At 36.6% G+C, this 19693-nt stretch overlaps 3 protein-coding genes across 4 annotated transcripts; 2 read left to right on the top strand and 1 right to left on the bottom strand.

Moving 5' to 3' along the window:
- The first annotated feature begins 1789 nt into the window (after positions 1-1789).
- On the top strand, positions 1790-5886 carry LOC104218765 (E3 ubiquitin-protein ligase SINAT2-like). The gene is made up of 3 exons (XM_009769340.2): positions 1790-2132; positions 4423-4809; positions 5364-5886. Exons 1-3 carry the CDS (start codon positions 1932-1934, stop codon positions 5685-5687), a joined length of 912 nt encoding a protein of 303 aa, XP_009767642.1. The 5' UTR covers positions 1790-1931; the 3' UTR covers positions 5688-5886.
- Positions 5887-11912: 6026 nt separating this feature from the next.
- LOC104218766 (probable protein kinase At2g41970) lies at positions 11913-15334 on the top strand. 2 transcript variants are annotated; one of them, XM_009769341.2, is made up of 8 exons: positions 11913-12040; positions 12307-12515; positions 13124-13374; positions 13458-13584; positions 13729-14002; positions 14355-14487; positions 14567-14653; positions 14789-15334. In XM_009769341.2, the coding sequence occupies exons 2-8, from the start codon at positions 12416-12418 to the stop codon at positions 14912-14914; spliced, it is 1098 nt and encodes a 365-aa protein (XP_009767643.1). In that variant the 5' UTR covers positions 11913-12040; positions 12307-12415; the 3' UTR covers positions 14915-15334. The 2 variants fall into 2 exon arrangements, with proteins under 2 accessions (XP_009767643.1, XP_009767644.1); XM_009769342.2 differs by having other exon boundaries at positions 14567-14704; positions 14789-14870.
- A 645-nt stretch (positions 15335-15979) lies between these two features.
- LOC104218767 (large ribosomal subunit protein eL21x/eL21w) lies at positions 15980-17633 on the bottom strand. Its single transcript, XM_009769343.2, has 2 exons — positions 17318-17633; positions 15980-16419 (listed from the first exon to the last, which is right to left on the bottom strand). Exons 1-2 carry the CDS (start codon positions 17552-17554, stop codon positions 16162-16164), a joined length of 495 nt encoding a protein of 164 aa, XP_009767645.1. The 5' UTR covers positions 17555-17633; the 3' UTR covers positions 15980-16161.
- Positions 17634-19693: the final 2060 nt, after the last annotated feature.

Raw genomic sequence — 19693 nt, 5'->3', positions numbered from 1 at the left:
CTTATCCATCCTTGTATGCCCGCACATCCACCTCAACATCCTCATCTCTGCTACTTTCATCTTCTGGATGTGTGAGTTCTTTACCGGCCAACATTCAGTTCCATATAACATGGCAGGCCTAACCACTGCTCTATAAAACTTACCTTTTAGTAACGGTGGCACTTTCTTGTCACACAAGACTCCCGACGCTAACCTCCACTTCATCCACCCCACCCCTATACGGTGTGTGACATCCTCGTCAATCTCCCCGATCCCCTGAATAACCGATCCAAGGTACTTGAAACTACCCCTCTTGGGAATGACTTGAGAGTCAAGCCTCACTTCAACTCCCGCTTCCGTCGGCTCAACTCCAAATTTGCACTCGAGGTATTCTGTCTTCGTCCTGCTCAACTTGAAACCTTTAGACTCAAGAGCATGTCTCCAAATCTCTAGCCTCTCACATACACACATTGGCGTGTTGTGAATAAGCAACTGAGCTTTCTGCAAAAAAAACCATTTTGAGTTTAAACTTTAAACATGAAAATTGAAAAGGATTGGTTGATTGAAAGAAAGGTGCTTGATGACAAAATAAAACTAATAAAGGGTCCCTAGGGGACATACGATAGATAGCAAAAAAAAATAATACTTAATAATCTAAAGGACCTTTTAGTTTTCGTCCTTTTGGTTGATTTCATTTAAAACACTAAATTTTAGATTAAGGAAAGCAGGAAAGGGTGGTCCTGATGATTGCTGGTTGGGCTATCAATTCATTGAATTGTCTCTGTGTGAATATAGTATATGTCTTTATATGACAGTTTTATTATTATAGTTTTTGTGGTACCCAACAAGTATGGAGTTCTGATGTTCTTACTTCATAGATCAAAAAAGAAATAAAAATTAAAAAAAGAAAAGAAAAAAAAATGCACTCAAACGTGTGGTCTAGCAGTTAATAAAGTAGTTTAAAATCATAAGAAATCAGCATTTTCAAAGTACACCGAAACCTGCGCTTGGTGGAGGTAGCAAGCAGAGAGCAGAAGCGGATGTAGCTAGTAACTTATGGGTTAATATTAACCCAATAGCTTTTTTTGCTCAAACCTTGTATATATATTAAGAAATCCATTAAATGTTTATATATATTTGACTGTAAATCCAGTAATTATTGTATATTAACTTAAGATCGTTATGGCCTATAGGAATTCATAAACTTCAAATTCTGAATCCGGCTGCTAAATAATTTACTCTACAACATTAAATTTTGCCTCCTTAGGCCTGGTTCAAGTCTTCTTATTCTGAAAACATTTTTTGCCGAGTGGAGGTATTAAGTGTATACAGATGAATGCATCTAAAATACTTTTTGAGCTAATATACTTTGGAGTTTGTCTCTCGGTCCTCACAAGATAGGGGTAAGGTCTGCGTACACATTATCCTCTCCAGACCTTATGGTATGGAATAATACTGGGTGTGTTGTTGTATACTTTGGAGTTTGTGTTTGGTCATTTGTTGTTTCTTTGAGTTTGGGATAATCAATAATCTAAAAAGCTCATTTTTTATTTTGTGATTAGGTTGTTGAAAGAATCTATTTGGTCTAAATTAGTTCAAAGTTGTACCTACCTCATCTACCCAAATGAGAAAAAACAAGAAGGATGAGAAATTACATGTCGAGCTAATTAAAAAAATAGCAGACTAAAGTCCCCACTCAATAATTACTGGTTCACTGTTTCTCTCTTTTTGTCTTTTCCACAAAAAAACTAAGTCAAAATGGGCATCTGAACTTGCACCAGTATATATGGTATTCTTAGCGTAATTTTAACGTTGCTTCCTCCCTTTGATTTTCTAGTCTTTCAACTGTGTCTATAGAGACCAGAGACTAGACTCACCAAGTCAGCAACTTACAGTGTTTAATCTTTGGCTATTTAAGTAGTGCAAATACAAGTATATCATCCAAGTTTAGAATGGCTCCTGGAGGTGGTGCTAGTCGCAAGGAAATTATAGAAACATGGCCAAATTTTACAAGTTGTGACACAACAAATACACAGCTAGAGAAAAGTATCACATTTCTAGGTGAAAAGTTTCGAAAGTCTTCAATTCATGGTGTTCATGAGTTGCTTGAGTGCCCAATCTGCACAAGGTCCTTGTATCCTCCAGTTTACCAGGTTAGTACTCTTTATGTGGTTGTTCTTTTCTTTTCTTATAACGGTTGTGTCTGGACTAACTTGCGCACACCTAGACTGTTTTAACGTCTAGTCTCACACCTGTACAGTTGCCGGGTGACTTTGTCGACCAAGGCTTAGGCAGATGAATGACTCAACATAGTAACTTACAAGGGGTTGCTTTTGCTGACTTCCCCTAGAAAAATTTGGGTTGCAATTTGTGTTAGGACCGTAAAAAGCAGGTGTCATGCGGAAGCTAGCAAAGCAAACCTTGAATGACGATAAATCATACAACAAAGGAGAAATATACCAAAAGAGACACAAACATTTAACGTGGTTCGGTCAACTGACCTACGTCCACCGCGAAGATGAGCAATCCACTATATAAAAAGAGAGTACAAAATATCGAGAGAACAACCTTACGAAGAGGCAAACACAAGTGACACACTAACACTTGTCCCGTAAAGTTCTCCCCCTAAATACTACTCTCAAGCCCCTATAGCTACATTGTGGATGCTACTGAATGAGAAGGACGGATCTTCAATTTATAGAACTCCAAACCTTTTCCTACAAGAAAAAGTACTAGCCAAGTATAGGAGAATTATAATTTCCTTCTACAAAAAGGAAAACCCAATTAAGGTAATTATATTGCCCTTTCCTTCAACAAATAGAAAAATCAAATATGGTAAGAAAATTATGGCAAGCACCTAACAATTCTCTCCCTTGGCCGGAATTTTTTGACAAAATAAATTTGATCCATCTTCTTCACAAAGCCTTCAACAGGTTGCATCTCCAAATCTCCACCACAAAGTTTGTCTCAACGTGCGTAGCACACCCGTCAAATTTCTCAGACAAAAATCACGATTATCGTCAAATATGTTGCGGCTAGAACTGAACCCGCCAAGATGAACCTGTCTTGAACCTCGCTCTAATACCACTTGTTAGGACCGTAAAAAGCAGGTGTCATGCGGAAGCTAGCAAAGCAAACCTTGAACGACGATAAATCATACAACAAAGGAGAAATATACCAAAAGAGACACAAACATTTAACGTGGTTCGGTCAATTAACCTACGTCCACCGCGGAGATGAGCAATCCACTATATAAAAAGAGAGTACAAAATATCGAGAGAACAACCTCACGAAGAGGCAAACACAAGTGACACACTAACACTTGTCCCGTAAAGTTCTCCCCCTAAATACTACTCTCAAGCCCCTATGACTACATTGTGGATGCTACTGAATGAGAAGGACGAATCTTCAATTTATAGAACTCCAAACCTTTTCCTACAAGAAAAAGACTAGCCAAGTATAGGAGAATTATAATTTCCTTCTACAAAAAGGAAAACCCAATTAAGGTAATTATATTGCTCTTTCCTTCAACAAATAAGAAAATCAAATATGATAAGAAAATTATAGCAAACACCTAACAATTTGAAGTTACACTATGAAACTGCACATTAGGTTTATAACAATAGTTGTGGCATAGTATGGATATTCTGGGGTTAACACATCACATTAAGATACTATAGCTGTACAGAACCCGGTCATCTATACAGTCAGGGGCGGAGCTAGAGTACGGGGAGCGGGTTCGGCCGAACTTAGTAGCTTTGGTTCCAACTTTGTATTTGTCTTAAAAAATTCATTGAAACATATTTAAATTATTAATTTAAAATCCACTAACTTAAAACGATTAGAATCCCGAATCATAAACTTGAAATCCTGTCTCCATATACAAGTAGGATACTAAGTGTAATCCAAGAGCATACAAAAGAGTGTTTATATGTGGCTAAAATAAGAATTTGCAAGATTTCTCCAATTTCTTTCTTTCCAAAGTATCCACCTGAGTGCGGAAGCGGTAAATTTTGAAACTCTGTTTCTTTGTTGAATTTCCAACTGACAAACATATATACTCCTTCTGTTCAATTTATGTAACCTACTTGACTAGGTACAGAGTTTAAGAAGTAATAAAAATAAGGCACATATATTTTGTGTGACTATAAATTATTCCATAAAGGTAAATTATTTCCAAATATGAAAAATGGTCATTCTTTTTTGGCAAGGACCAAAAGCGAATAAGTTCACAAGGGAGTATTTTACTACTGGTATAGACATAAGCTCTAAACATGTTGTAACTGTTGAACAAACTCTAGATATCACCTATAATGAGGAAGTTTCTTACTTCTACAACAGATTGCTTGTAGAAGACCTATAAATATAGCTTTATTTGCTGATAGATAAGCACTTGTATTTTGTATTCCAATCTTTGTATCTCATATTATATAATCCATGTAGTGTCCAAATGGCCATACGCTATGCACCAACTGCAAGACTGGAGCACATAATTTCTGCCCTACTTGCCAAGTTGAACTTGGAAACATAAGGTGTTTAGCCTTGGAGAAAGTGGCAGAATCATTGGAATTGCCCTGCAGACATCAAAATCTTGGCTGTCACAAAATATTACCCTACTATCGGAAGCTTAAACATGAACAACGTTGTAAATTTCGGCCTTACCATTGTCCATATGCTGGATCAGAGTGCTCCATAAAAGGGGACATTCCAACACTCATGTTACATCTTAAGGAGGACCACAAGGTTGACATGCATACTGGATGTACCTTCAATCATCGATATGTCAAATCAAATCCAGAGGAAGTTGACAATGCAATATGGATGCTCACAGTAAGTCTCTGCTACTTTTAACAGTTAGTGGTAAATGCTGTTTTAATGCATCAAATGCCTTGTTCTCCAACTGATAATGTTCAAAATACTAGCTTCTTTGTCAAAAAAGATTTTGAAGGGTGTTTTTTTTTTTTTTTTGATTGGGGGGGGGGGGGGGGATTTTGTACTTCTCTCAGGGGAAAATAGACTATTTCTCTTTTTATGGATTTGTTGGTGAATGTTTGTATTCGTGTTTAAAGAAAGACTATATATAACAGCCCAAAGGAGTGCTAATGGTTGAACTCGAGGGGGTCCGTTGTGATTTGTGAAGCTTGCCTTAGGCAAATTCCACATTGGAATGAGAGGGAAAAGTTAGGAGCCTAAAAAGGGTGAGTTTAGGAATTTAACAGTTGAGGCACCCTTTGCGTTAACTTCCAAGGGGACAAAACACTGAGGCCTCAAAGGCTAGGTCGGAGCGACAATACCTTGATAGTTGAGCCTGAGTCATTATAAAAGCCTTACATTTCTATGTTACGACTCCCAGATTGCACAATGACATCTTTTACACAATGCAGGTTTTCGACTGTTATGGAAAACAGTTCTGCTTGCACTTTGAGGCATTTTCACTTGGTATGACACCAGTTTACATGGCCTTTCTACGATTTATGGGCGAGGACAATGAAGCCAAAATGTTCAAGTATAGTCTAGAAGTTGGTGGTTTTGGGCGTAAATTGACATGGCAAGGTATTCCTAGGAGTATCCGAGACAGCCACAGAAAAGTTCGCGACTGTCAAGATGGACTTATTATTCCAAGAAGCTTGGCACTTTTCTTTTCTGGTGGGAATAATGGACAAGAGCTTACATTGAAAGTCACAGGTCGTATATGGAAGGAGCATTAGAGAAGTTAATTAGTAGTGCCTAGGCAATTAATTGTACAGTGAGCTCTTAAGTATGTTATCCTTTGCCTTTTTGCATATGTTGTGTATCATATATCAGCTCAGGATCTCTTATGAAGATAGCATATAAGTCATACTCTACTCTGATGTAAAAGGTATACACTACCTAATTTGCATGAAATAAAGTTAATTTATTCTTCTTTGGGTTATTTCTTACCAATTAATAGGAAAAAATGAACCCGCTGAGAATGATTCTGATTTGTTATGGACTTGTGGTGACAATCTATTTTTAACGGATATTTATCAGTGTTAGCTAAGAAGATAATGAAAATTTTAGAGTGGGATAGACTAAAAGCAAGATTTGGAAAAGCTGTTTGTCGCTTGATGGCAAGAAATATGTATTTTAATGTCACGACCCAAAATCTAACCATGGTCGTGATGGTGCCTATCGCGTTACAAGACAAGCCTACTGTCACGATCCGGATTTTCCACCATCGGGAGTCGTGATGACGCCTACTAATGTGAGCTAGGCAAGCCGACTGTTTGAACAAATTACCCTTTTTCCAGTTTATATTCTTTAACAATTATAAAGCAATAACGTATAGACAGCGGAAATTACGATAAGTGGAAGAAATACAGTAAACTATCTAAAATATGAATCTCATACAACTGTTTGAGCCTCGACCACTCAGAACTGGTGTCACAGTTTCACAGACGATCTAAGAATACTACATACAAAGTCTAAAAGATAAAAGATACACTGTTTCTGAACTAAGTAAATGAAACATAAGTAAAGGGATAGAGGGAGACGCCAGGGTCTGCGGACGCCTGCAGAACTACCTTGGATCTCCGCGTGGACTGAAGGTAGCCACCCAATCTACGGTCCAAAAGCCGCTGCTCCGGGATCTGCACACAGTGCTACCAAATAAACCTGTGCAATTTAACTAAATACAGCGAAAAAGAAGAACATTAATATACAGTCAAGTATGTGAGGGGTAACATGCTGCGGGGGAACTATCAACTTAGAATAGAAAGACATCAGGTAATTGAAAGAAACAACATATCTCAGATATCAATAAAGAATCAGAAATCAATAAGTGCACGACATCACCCTTCGTGCTTTTACTCTCGTCCTCACCAAAGCAATCAAGTAATGAAAATGTGCACGGCATCACCCTTCGTGCTTTTACTCTCGTCCTCACCATATAATCAATATAATCGGCAAAGAATGGTACATCATGCGGCACGAAATCACCCTTCGTGCTTTACACTCTTTCCTCACAAATCATATACGGCATCACCCTTCGTGCTTTAACACACTCTTACCAAAACAATACACGACATCACCCTGCGTACTTTGACACTCTTTCTCACCCAAACAACAATCACAAATAATAGGGCAAGGGCATAAATGAAATTACAATAAGAATTCCGACAAGGAAACAATAGTTCAACAATCAAGTCCTAGTAAGGGAACAACATCAAAAGGAACATCAACATCCCGGCAAGGGAGATAACATCAATGGCAACAATATCCCGGCAAGGGAGGCCGCGTAATAATTCTCTTCTTTTCCTCACTTTTACCTCACAACTCACTTCACAACTTGAGCCAATGCTCCAAAAGATTCAATTACCACTTATACTTTCACATTTTATTATACAACTTGATCCAACGTTCCTCAATGTTCAAATGTCACAATTATTTCCACAAACTTTGCCCAACAATAGAAATCATCAACAAAGCATGAATAATACAACAAAGTCAGAATAATCACAATATAAGACTCACGGGCATGCTTTACACCAACGTATAGATACTCGTCACCATGCCTATACGTCATACTCGACAAATACCACATAGCAAATAGAACTCGACTCTTAATCCCTCAAGCTAAGATTAGACCAAACACTTACCTCGATGCCACGAACACAATTCAAGTCTCTACTATCGTTTTACCTCTTAATTCCACCACTAATTCGCTCGTATCTAGCCACAAGTTACTTAATGACATCAATAAACGTTAAATGAATCAATTCTAATGCATGAAAATAAGTTTTCTAAAGTTTTATCCAAAAAGTCAAAAATCGCCCCCGGACCCACATGGTCAAAACCCGAGGTTCGAACCAAAACCCGATTACTCATTCCCCCACAAACTCAAATATATAATTTGTTTTGAAATCGGACCTCAAATCGAGGTCCAAATCCCCAATTTTTAAAAAGCCTAGGTCCCACCCAAAACACTCAATTTCCCCCATGAAAATCATTGATTTTTGAGTTGAAATCATGTGAAAAGTTGTTAAGATGTTAATGATTGAAGAAAACAAGTTAAAATTGACTTACAATTGATTTGGAGAAGAAGTTGCCTTTGAAAAATCGACCTAGGGTGTTTTGGTTTTGAAAGAGTGTGAAAAATGATTGAAATTTGTCTAAGTTATGAGTTTACAGGTCTCTAATGTCGCAATTCCTTCAGAATTCTGAGACCTTCGCATTTGCGAACAAAATGTCGCATTTGCGATAGACCTCTCGCAAATGCGAAGTCGCATTTGCGATACAGCAGTAACTGGGGGTGCATCGCATTTGCGATGGAAAACTCGCATTTGCGAGGGAATGCTAGCCTGGGCTAGTTCGCATTTGCGACCCAGCCCTCGCATTTGCGAGAAGCCTGTAGGCTTGCAATAGAACAACTGAAACCTGCTATTTTTTCCAAGTCCAATTCTACTCCGTGGCCTATCCAAAACTCAACTGAGCCCTCGGGGCTCCAAACCAAACATGCCCACCACCCTAAAAACATCATACGGACTTGCTCGTGCATTCAAATCACTGAAATAACATCAACAACTATGAATTTAACATCAAAATGATGAAATTTCTTAAGAACTTCCAATTTTTTAATTTTCTCAAATACGATCCGATTCACGTCATCTCAAGTCCGTTTATTACCAAATTTCATAGACTTATCTTAAACCACATATAAGACCTGTACCGGGCATTAGAACCAAAATACGGGCGCGATACCATCAAGTTTTAAACACATTTCATTTTCAAAAACTCATAAATATTCTAGAAAATAATTTTCTTTAAAAAAATCATTTCTCGGGCTTGGAACCTCAGAATTCGATTCCCGGCATATGCCCAAGTCCCATATTTTCCTACGGATCCTCCAGGGCCGTCAAATCACGGGTCCGGGTCCTTTTAGCCATAATATTAACCAAAGTCAACTTAAATTCATTTTAAAGTCAAAATTCATCATTTTTCAAAATTTTTGACATAATGGCTTTCCGGCTACGCGTCCGGACTGCGCACACAAATCAAGGTGATGCTGAAAGTGATTTTTAAGGCCTACTTCCCAAAATACTACTACTAAATCGATTATAAGAAATTAATAAAATATTTCAACATTTAAATTTCTCATAAACTAAATCATCTCTAAATATAATATAGAAAAATACAGAAACGAGCCCCAAACATCCGGGTGTCACTAAGTCATGAGCGTTTAAAATTATAAATTAAGATATATAAACTATCTAACTGTCCAAAAGAAGAAATGACAAAAGGAGTAACAAGGTCCTGCGGACGCTGACAGCTACCTTGCAATCTCCATAGATAGCCGACCTGAAATCAACGATCGCCGCACTCTAACTCACCTGAATCTGCACATAAAGTGCAAGGTGTAGTATGGGTATAACTGACTCAGAAGTAACAGAAATAACTAAGGAACTAAGCAGTAGTGACAAGCTAAGAAAAACAGTCCAATTATTTATTTTTCACAATTTTAAAAATAACAAGAATAAACAGGTAAATTCCATGACTCAGTAAATGCCACAAAGAAATTTAACAGATAAATGCAGCAACAACAAAAGTAAATGCAACCTCACAGCAATGTCACTCCATCACTCAGCACTCGCAGTCAGCACTCAACACTCAACACTCAATATACTCAATACTCTGCGCTCACTAGAGGTTTGTATAGACACCGGAGGGGCTCCCAAAGCCCAAGAGCTAAGTACGGACAACTCACGTGCCATCATATCAATACCTAGATCCGCACGGTCAACTCACGTGCTACGCGAACAACTCACGCGCTATGCGGATAACTCACACGCTATGGTATCAATACCTGGACCCGCACAGTCAACTAACGTGCTACGCGGACAACTCACGCGCTATGGTATCAATATCCGCATAACCAGGCCCTCGGACTTACTCAATCATGTACCTCACTAGCCTCACCATCATCAACAAATAAGGAAACACAACCCACATCAAGTATCACAACATATATAGCAAATAATAGAGACTGAGGTAAATATATACAATAATTTCTATGACTGAGTACAAATAATGTGAGCATGAATAAAGCCTAAGCATGATCGCTAACATGAAGACAATCAAGTTCAATAACAAGTAAACACATAACCACAAATGATAGCCATCAGGCCTCACAGCCTCACGGGACGGACCAAGTCTCAATCACTCGCGGTGTACACCTACACGGCCGTAACCTAGCATGGGTATTACCTCCACACAATCACATGATATAAAATTCTCCGGGTTTATACCCTCAAAGCCAGAGTTAAAACTGTTACTTACCTCAACAACGTAAAATCCTACTCTGGGATGCCCTCGTCTCTGGACTCGGTCTTTAAAAACTCCGAATCTAACTATAATCAGAATAAAATTATCAACATGGCTAGAGAATCGAATTCCACAATAAAAACTACAAAAATAGGCCAAAAATTCGAAATCGGCCAAAACTTGGCCTCGGGCCCACATCTCAGAATCAGTCAAAAATGGCAAAATAATAAACCTCATCCTCTCCCGAGTCTATCCATATAAAATTTATCAAAATTGGACTCCGTTTGGTCCCTCAAATCCCTACCTAAAACTCTCAAAAACTCAAGCCCTAACTCCCTCAATTTCACTTTGAAATCATCAATCAAATCCCAAAAATGAAGATGGATTCATGAAATATAACTAAAACCGAGTAAAGAACACTTATCCCAATCCCTATGGTGAAAATCGCCCAAATCCGAGCTCCCCAACTCAAAATATGACCGAATGAGCAACCCCTAATTTTTTTGCCAGTTATTTTGACTCGTTTCTCCTGCCAAACAATCCCGAAACTCGTATTTTATGCCTCTAATGGATTTCTTGTGAAATTCTAGCCAAGTTAGGCTTTTGAATCACTCAATTTGACTTTATAATGAATGAGATATGTAGGTTTTTATATTTGCAAATAGTGCATATTTTTAAATACGCTGTCAATAGTAATTTCGTAATTAATCTGAAAAATCTGGCAACCTAATTCTTAGTAAAATGACCATAAAATCCTCATATGATGTCCAAATTCGATGATTCTTTGTTGCTACGGGTACGTAATTACGATACAGATCTAATGCTTCAATCAAAAACAGAAATCAGAGCTCATTTGTTCAATATGATATCATTTATGCTTGAAGAAACGACATCAAAACAAAAAAAAACGAGCGCGACACAACCCAAACCTATCCGGAACTCACTCAAGGCCCTCGGGACCTCAAAAAATAATTCCAACAAGTCATATATCACTACCCGAACTTAGTCAAACCTTCGAAAAACCCAAAACAACATCAAAACACCAAATCAATCTCGGATTCAAGCCTAAGAACTTCTAAACTTCCAACTTTCGCCAATTCAAGCCTAATTCTACCACGGACCTCCAAATTATATTATGGACATACTCCTAAGTCTAAAATCACCCAACGAAGCTAATCGAATCATAAAAATCCAAATCTGAATTCGTTTACTCATAAGTCAACTTCCGGTTGACTTTTGTAACTTAGCTTTCTAACTAAGAAACTAAGTGTTCATTTCACTCGAAAACTACTCCGAACCCAAACCTACCAACTCGATACAATTCAATACAGCTGAACAACACATAAATAAGCATAGATGGGAAAAATTGGGCTATAACTCTCAGAACGAGCGACCAGATCGTTACAAATAACACTGTAATTTACCTTGTCAATACATTTGTTATAGTTTGAATACGAAAAAGTAAGGGGAAAAGGAAAAACTTCATGTATGTATGTAGAAATGTGTTAGTTTTTAGCGGTTAAATGAGTCCATGCGACTTTCCCGTTTAAAACAGAAAAATCCTTTTTTGAAATCTACCAAAGATCCATAATATAGTAGAAACAGAGAAATTTAGCAACAAAAAAAAAAAAAAAAAAAAAAAACAAGAAAGAGAAATGCAGCCATGAAAAGCAACTCCCTTCTCCTTTTTCTTTGTTTTTCAATCTTCCATCTCCTTTCCGTCTCCCCCTTTTCCAGATTCATTTTCCAAGATAGATTGGTGTTTTCCATAAAAAATTTGGTACGTAATATTTCTCCTATTTATCATTTTAATATTTTCCTTATAATTATTCTGTAAATTAGTTAGTAAAACACCTAAAACAAATTAACATGTTTGGTTCAACGGGATAAAGCACAACGATTTTCTTTTCTCCGGTGCTTCCCTTTCGTGATTGTCAGCTTTCAACGACTAAATACTCCATATGTCTTATTGGTTTTTTGTTACATATATTTTTTTTTAATTGTTGGAACTGTATTTTAAACAATATGTTTTTAAATTTTTCATAGGAAATTGCTGCGTAGCATATAATATTTTACACGGAAGCATTGCAATTTATATGGATTAATAAAAGCAGCATTTGGGAAGAGAGATTGTGCCTTCCATAATTGAACGACAATGTCGTGTTGTGGAGGTGGAGAAGAAGACGTATACAGCGGTGGTCCGCCGTCTAACCAAAATACAGCCCCTCCTGGAGCCGGCAATCCCTACGGTGGTGGTATGCTCCTACTCGAATTTTTTTTACCTGGACCCAATGTTTACTCCAAATCAATAACTACAAAGACATGCATCTTGTATATACACTTTTATCATTTAATCATGGTTAAGTGATATATATTCTCATTTTAGTTTGCAACTATTAAACTATTTAGGTTTAATTTAAACACTGGGTAGGGGTATGTTATTTGCTCTCCTACCCTCGCTTTTCATATACTTGAAAGAATTATCTTAGCTATATATAGCTTTATAGTTTTGGGATCAAACTGCCTATATTAAGCTAGAATATTACTTTAGAAAAAATAGATATAGCATCACATTGTTTGTTATGCAAGTTTGTGCCTTATCTACATGAACTAGCAGGATATCATGAATTTGCTGCACTGTGACCAGGAGGTCACGGGTTCGAGCTGTGAAAAAAGTCTCTTGCAGAAATACAGGGTAAGGTTGTGTATAATAGACCCTTATGGTCCGACCTTTCCCCGGACCCCGCGCATAGCAGGAGCTTAGTGCACCGGGCTGACCTTTTTGCTTGAAAGAAGAACCATCCCTTTCTTCTCCTAAAACCAGTATTTTGTATATCAAAGTTTAGCTTTTTTGGTGTTGTAGCCAGTGATAGAGGAGAGCCAAGGGGTGGTGCAAAAACTGGAACTGCGCAGAAAGTTTTACCAATTGAGATACCGGTTGTGCCATTGGATGAGCTAAATAAATTGACTGGTAATTTTGGTCAGAAAGCTTTGATTGGAGAGGGATCTTATGGACGCGTATTTTTTGCTAAATTAAGCTATGGGCAGCAAGCAGCAATTAAAAAGTTGGATACTAGTTCTTCATCAGAACCAGATTCTGACTTTACAGCCCAGGTGAATTTCCTAATAATGGCATTTCTCTCTTCTTTTTGTGGCAAGGACATACTACATGCAATTTACTTTTTCTATCTATGCAGTTATCAATGGTTTCAAGACTTAAGCATGAGCATTTTGCGACTCTTATGGGGTATTGTCTAGAAGCAAACAATCGTATCTTGGTATACGAGTTTGCAGCTATGGGCTCTCTACATGATGTATTACATGGTATGTCAAACTGAACTGTTAAAATTACTTTACATGATTGCGGAACTTCACTAATAGTACGCTGCACAAACGACTAATGCTTTAGATACAAAAGGCATCAAATGTGTGCAAGATCATAGTTGATTGTTGGATGTTTTGTTGTAGGTAGAAAAGGTGTACAAGGTGCTGAGCCAGGTCCAGTTCTTACCTGGAATCAGAGAGTTAAAATTGCTTATGGTGCAGCAAAAGGCCTCGAGTACTTACACGAAAAAGTTCAGCCACCTATTGTTCATCGTGATGTCAGATCCAGCAATGTACTTCTCTTTGATGATTTTACAGCAAAAATTGCTGATTTCAACTTGACAAACCAGTCTTCCGATACAGCAGCTCGTCTGCATTCCACTAGAGTTTTGGGGACATTTGGCTACCATGCTCCAGAGTAAGCCTTGCATTCTGAGTTTGTTCTAACTTGCAATCGCACCCCTCCTTATTTTCTCAACATAGACTTTCTGTTTACCAAGCTTTATAAAATAACTCATCATTATCGTAAATACAAAGAAATTTCCTATCGACAACAACAACAACAACAACAATAACAACAACAACAACAACAACAGACCCTGTAATCCCACAAGTGGAGTAGTAGGGTCTGAGAGGGTAGTGTGTGCGCAGAACTTACCCCTACCTTTAATAAGGAAAATTTCCTATCGATAAAAACCACGATAATAATATACTTAAAGCACTTGTTACAAGCAGTAGATCATCGATATAAAGACCATGCCCTTGTGCAGGTATGCCATGACAGGACAGATAACACAGAAAAGTGATGTCTATAGTTTTGGAGTTGTTCTCTTAGAACTCTTGACAGGAAGGAAGCCAGTAGATCATACAATGCCCAAAGGACAACAGAGTCTTGTCACATGGGTACCTTATTATTCTACCTCTTTCTCATTAACTTTATTCATGCCACAAATCTACTGATTCATTCTAAAATTTTCTGCAGGCAACTCCAAGACTGAGTGAAGACAAAGTGAAGCAGTGTGTTGATCCAAAGCTAAATAATGACTATCCTGCAAAAGCAATTGCTAAGGTTTTCTTACTGATCTTTGCTAGTATTACTTAGTAAAACTAGTTCAAAGAGGTATTGGATATCCATTAATCTTTAATGTTATATTTGTCTAACTGTTCATTCCACTTATAGCTTTTATGTATACTTTCCTCTCAGATGGCAGCTGTTGCAGCACTTTGTGTTCAATATGAGGCAGATTTTCGGCCAAATATGACAATAGTCGTCAAGGCACTGCAACCACTTCTCAATGCAAAACCAGCAGGACCAGAGTCTAATACATAAGAACTGTCTGCTTAAAATTGGCAGAACAAATATTTCTGAGTCTCAACAAATCTGTGACAAACTATGCATGATTGACGTTCTTGAACTCTGAAAAAAGGATATTCTTGAGCTATCCTCCTAACCGTAGCAGAAGCATTAAGGTTTCGCACAGTGCATCCTCTCTGCTTCTACAGATAGAAGCGTGGGTAAAAGTTTGAAACTTTTGTGTCTAGTCTAAATTCTCATGAGCAGGTTATATGTGACATGTTACTGGTTATATACCAGTAAGTTTATCTTTAATGAGTTTGAACGCTGAGGGGCCGATATTTATGATTCAAATGTATCAGTTGTTAATTGATCAACTACAACCATTTTCATCGCAATGGCAACTAAAGGAAAACATGGTGTAAATTAGAAAAGAGAACGACAGAAGAACTTATAATTGTTGAATAATTATCCCATGTCCTCATGCTTTTGTTTCAGCTCACTATTTCTTCCATGTGCAGCACAATTGGAGTTTGAATAGTTCATCAAAGAATTTTTTTAAACTCACATTCACCATCCAAACACTTAGGGACCTGCCCCATACTGCAATCTCCATTTATCTTTAACTGCCAGTAATAACTAACTTGAAGCGGCTCAAATGTTAGCAATAAAATTCATTAGAGCTAACATCGTTGAAATTTTTCCCCAAGTTTGAGTGTCCTAAAGGAGATGGGCGATCATACATTAGTTTGGTATTTGAGGAGCACAAATTATGTGAATCTCACAAAGAGTTGCTGCTTGGCGGCTGCAACAGAGCTTATGAAGTATCATCACTGTTTGAAATGGAACTCTACAACTCGTGCAAAAAATCAATTCATAGTTTGTCACCTTATAGCCAGGACAACAACCAGTCAACACAAGAAAACTGACACTGTAAAAGACAATGCAATACTCTGCTGCTTACGGAAAAGGTTTTGTTTGACATTAACTCAGGCTGGAAAACCATACAAATCTGCTTCATATACTCATTAGATGAATATTAGGCAACGCTTTGCGTAATTCAAATTAGTTCAAAAGCTGAACTGAAAACACACAAGTCCATGCATAGAAATCTAGTAGTAATAGATAATTCTGCACTTCCATTTAGAGCCAACAAGTTCAATGAAGTCCTCAACTGATATTGTAAACAAAACTTATAACTAAAAAGCAGGGACACCAAAAACTAATCCTGTCTTTAAACTTCATAAAGCACAAACAATCACCAGCTCATAAACAGAGAAAAATCAATAGCCTCCCTTCAAATCGTTAACCACATCATATGGTATGGGGGTAACAGTCTCCAATGTAGCACCTTCAACCATGAAACCTGGTTTGGGTCCCAGGGGTTGCCTTTTCGTGCTGATAACTTCTCCTCTAGCCTTGGCCTCAGCCTTTAGCTGGTCATTCCTCTTAATCCTTTCTTTGACTTCTTCAGTGCATCGGGATAGCTGAACATGTTCAATCCTCACATGGATTCTCTTTCTTAAGATTTTGTTACGAACCTGAGATCCAGAACAAGCAGGAAAAAATTTAAAATAGGCACAATGCATAAGCGTAAAAAACAAAAACAAGGAGAGCAGACATCCAAGATACCCTCAGTCCATTAAACTTCCAATTTAGTAAATCAAGTAAATAAATATCCACACTCCCCACAACCACATACCCAAAAAAGAGGAATACAGAAATAAATAGCACATCTTTGATTATCCTGGCAAATGCACTAGTAAAGGAGAGAAAACCAAGTCGCTTTCATGATCAAATGAAAATATGTATCTCAACCATTTGCATTATTACATTCACAACCAGTGAATTCATACAATCAACCCCAATTTGTTTGGGGTTGTAAGATAGTTGATTGATCGACATTGGACACAATTTAAAAAATAATACTTACATTCTTTTAGAAATGAAATCAAACATAGTTGGTTGATTGACATTTGATAACTTCTCTTTGATGCTGGAAATTATTTATGTAAGAAGACGGGATTGTTAAGAAATGAATTCAAGCATGAATAACTCGAGCTGTTCAAAATATTTTAGTTCCCGCTATTAACAATTGCATCCAAATAATTGTCAGCCGTTTAGCATTCTATTGACAAAGGCTGAGGTTTCACATTAGCTTAGTATGCAATATCAGTTATTACATTCTCATCAATTTTATAACAAAACTATGACTCATTCCAAACTTCCCGAACTAGTCATGGTCAGCAATATGAATCCTCATTCATTGATTTTAATCATAAAAAAAACTCATTCTACTTCAGACCCTAAAAATTGTTAACAGATCTCCATACACAAGTAGATGCAATCAATAAAGTAAACTACTTTAAGCTACAAATCAACAAACAATTGAAGAGTAAACATATTTGTATTAATGTGTGTGTGTGCGAGAGAGAGGACCTGCTTGTTAACTTCGACACCGACGGCGCGTTTGGTGACGTTCCAGATACGGCCAGTACGACCATGATAGAACTTGTGAGGCATTCCCTTGTGAATAGCACCGTTAACTTTGACATCAACATAGTCCCCGATTTTGAATGTCCTCAAGTAGGTTGAAAGTGGGATGGTACCCTTCTTTCTGAATGCACGAGAGAATGAATCTCTCGTACGCGACCTCAATCCATGACCGGCCGGCATTTTCCTCCGCCTCTCTCCGCTCTGTGTGTGTGTGTGTGTGTGTGCAGAGAGTAAGTGAAACCCTACTTGGCAAATTAAAGAGATGAATGTATATAGTGGATTTAGGGTTTTGGATGGGTTTGGGCTGGATTATGTGTGGGCCCTTGAATTGGTAATTTGGGCTTTTATTTAATTGGGATTGTTGGAAAGCGTAGTCCAATTTGACTTTTCAGAATCTCAGAATCTCATGCTAGGCTAGAAAAATGGAAGAAATTGGAAAGTTATTTTTTCCTTTCTATATACTATTTCAAACTTATTTATCAAAATTGTCCTAGTTTGGTATATTACCCATTCTAAACAAGGATTACTTACAAATTATATACAATCTATTATTAGCGTCTTAAATTAGGGAATTTAGTTACATCTTTTTCCTTTTTTTCTCTCCTCTCCTCTTTCCTCACTGCCGTCTCTCTCATCAATTTTTCTTTCTTTCTTCATCACTTCCTCTCACCGTCTTTCTCTCTCAATAAGGTAAGCCTAAAAGTTGTCTTTTGTCAATCAACCTATTGAAGTAACCTCCAGTTTATCACTGGTTTGCCCTTTTCTATTTTACATTGCCCACTAAGTATGGAACTTCCCTGTACAAGAATGTTATTGAATTCAAACTTGTGATACTTCGGTTTATATTGTGCTCTCTTGAAAATCGGATTATCCTGCAGTTTGATAGTCTTTTTCAAGAGATGAATTCAACACTTAGTAAGAAGGTCGTAGGAATTGAAGATTCGAACACTAATCTATCATAAAGCTTTGAATTCGAATTTGTGTTTTCAAAAACCATTATTTGTTTGGATTGAGTGTTATTGTAAGTAATTGAGAATATTGTTTGGAGTTTATATCTCAATTTTGAGGGTGTTTGGTGAAGATTAGACTTGGTTTTGACTGAATTTCAAATTGAAACTCGAAGAAGAAGAAGAAGAACACATGACATACAATATACTTACAAAATTGTAGTAAAGTTGTAGTATAATTGTATGTAAATTGTATTCTGTTGTAGTTGTATATATATTTTTTATTTGAATGTTGTATGAAAGTTGAAAAATTATTGTATAATGTATAAATCCCGTATAAAATTTGTATTTAAGTTATCAATACTATCTTTTTACATAAAGTTGTTGATATATATCAAAATTTGTCCAAAGATTTTACGAGGTTAATAACTATCGTGCGGAGCCAGTAAAGAATTCTGCCTCACTTGATTGATTAACTTACCCAATACACTAATCTATCACAAATTAATAGAAACCTATTTAAATCAGCACTAAAATGGATACATCGTACTTAAAATTAATATAACAATTTGATGGTACACCAACATACAAATTTAAAAATAAATTTCGTACAAATTTAATACAAATTGATATATCTACAACAACATGCATACTAAAAATAAATTTCATACAACTAATTATTTAGTATACACTTATTTACAACTTATCTATAACTTTCATACATTATTTTTACCCAGTTAAAATATACCTACAATATCATACAATTTAAATATAATTTTCATACAAATTTTATACAATATGTCTTTTGTATATGTTGTATCTGATTTGTATATATTTTGTATGTGGTGTGTGTTTCTTCCTCTCTAAAATTCCAATCAAAACTTTCTATTTTAATACAATTTTGATACATATCAATAATTTTATGTAAAAAAATAGTATTGATAACTTAAATACAAAATTTATACAATAATTCATACATTATACAACTATTTTTCATCTTTCATACAACTTTACTACAATTTCGTAAGTATATTGTATGTCATATCTTCTTCTTCTTCGAGTTACAATCTTAAATTCAGCCAAAATCAAGTCCAATCTTCACCAAATACCCTCAAAATTGAGATATAAACTCTAAACAATATTTTCAACTATTTGCAACAACACCCAATCCAAACAAATAATAGTTTTTGAAAACCCAAATTCAAATTCAAAACTTTTTAATGGCTGTCAATGGTGGAGAGTCAAACACCTTCAAAATTATAGGTTAACAATTTCAATTTGAACACCAGTTGTGCAACATGAAAGAAAATTGCTAAGTTAAAACTCTATAGTAAAACGATTGATATCCATTGATGAATTCCATCCAAAAAAA

The sequence above is a fragment of the Nicotiana sylvestris genome, chromosome 12 (genome assembly GCF_000393655.2).
Source record: "Nicotiana sylvestris chromosome 12, ASM39365v2, whole genome shotgun sequence".
Taxonomy (NCBI): domain Eukaryota; kingdom Viridiplantae; phylum Streptophyta; class Magnoliopsida; order Solanales; family Solanaceae; genus Nicotiana; species Nicotiana sylvestris.
This window is presented reverse-complemented; position numbering and strand designations above follow the sequence as displayed.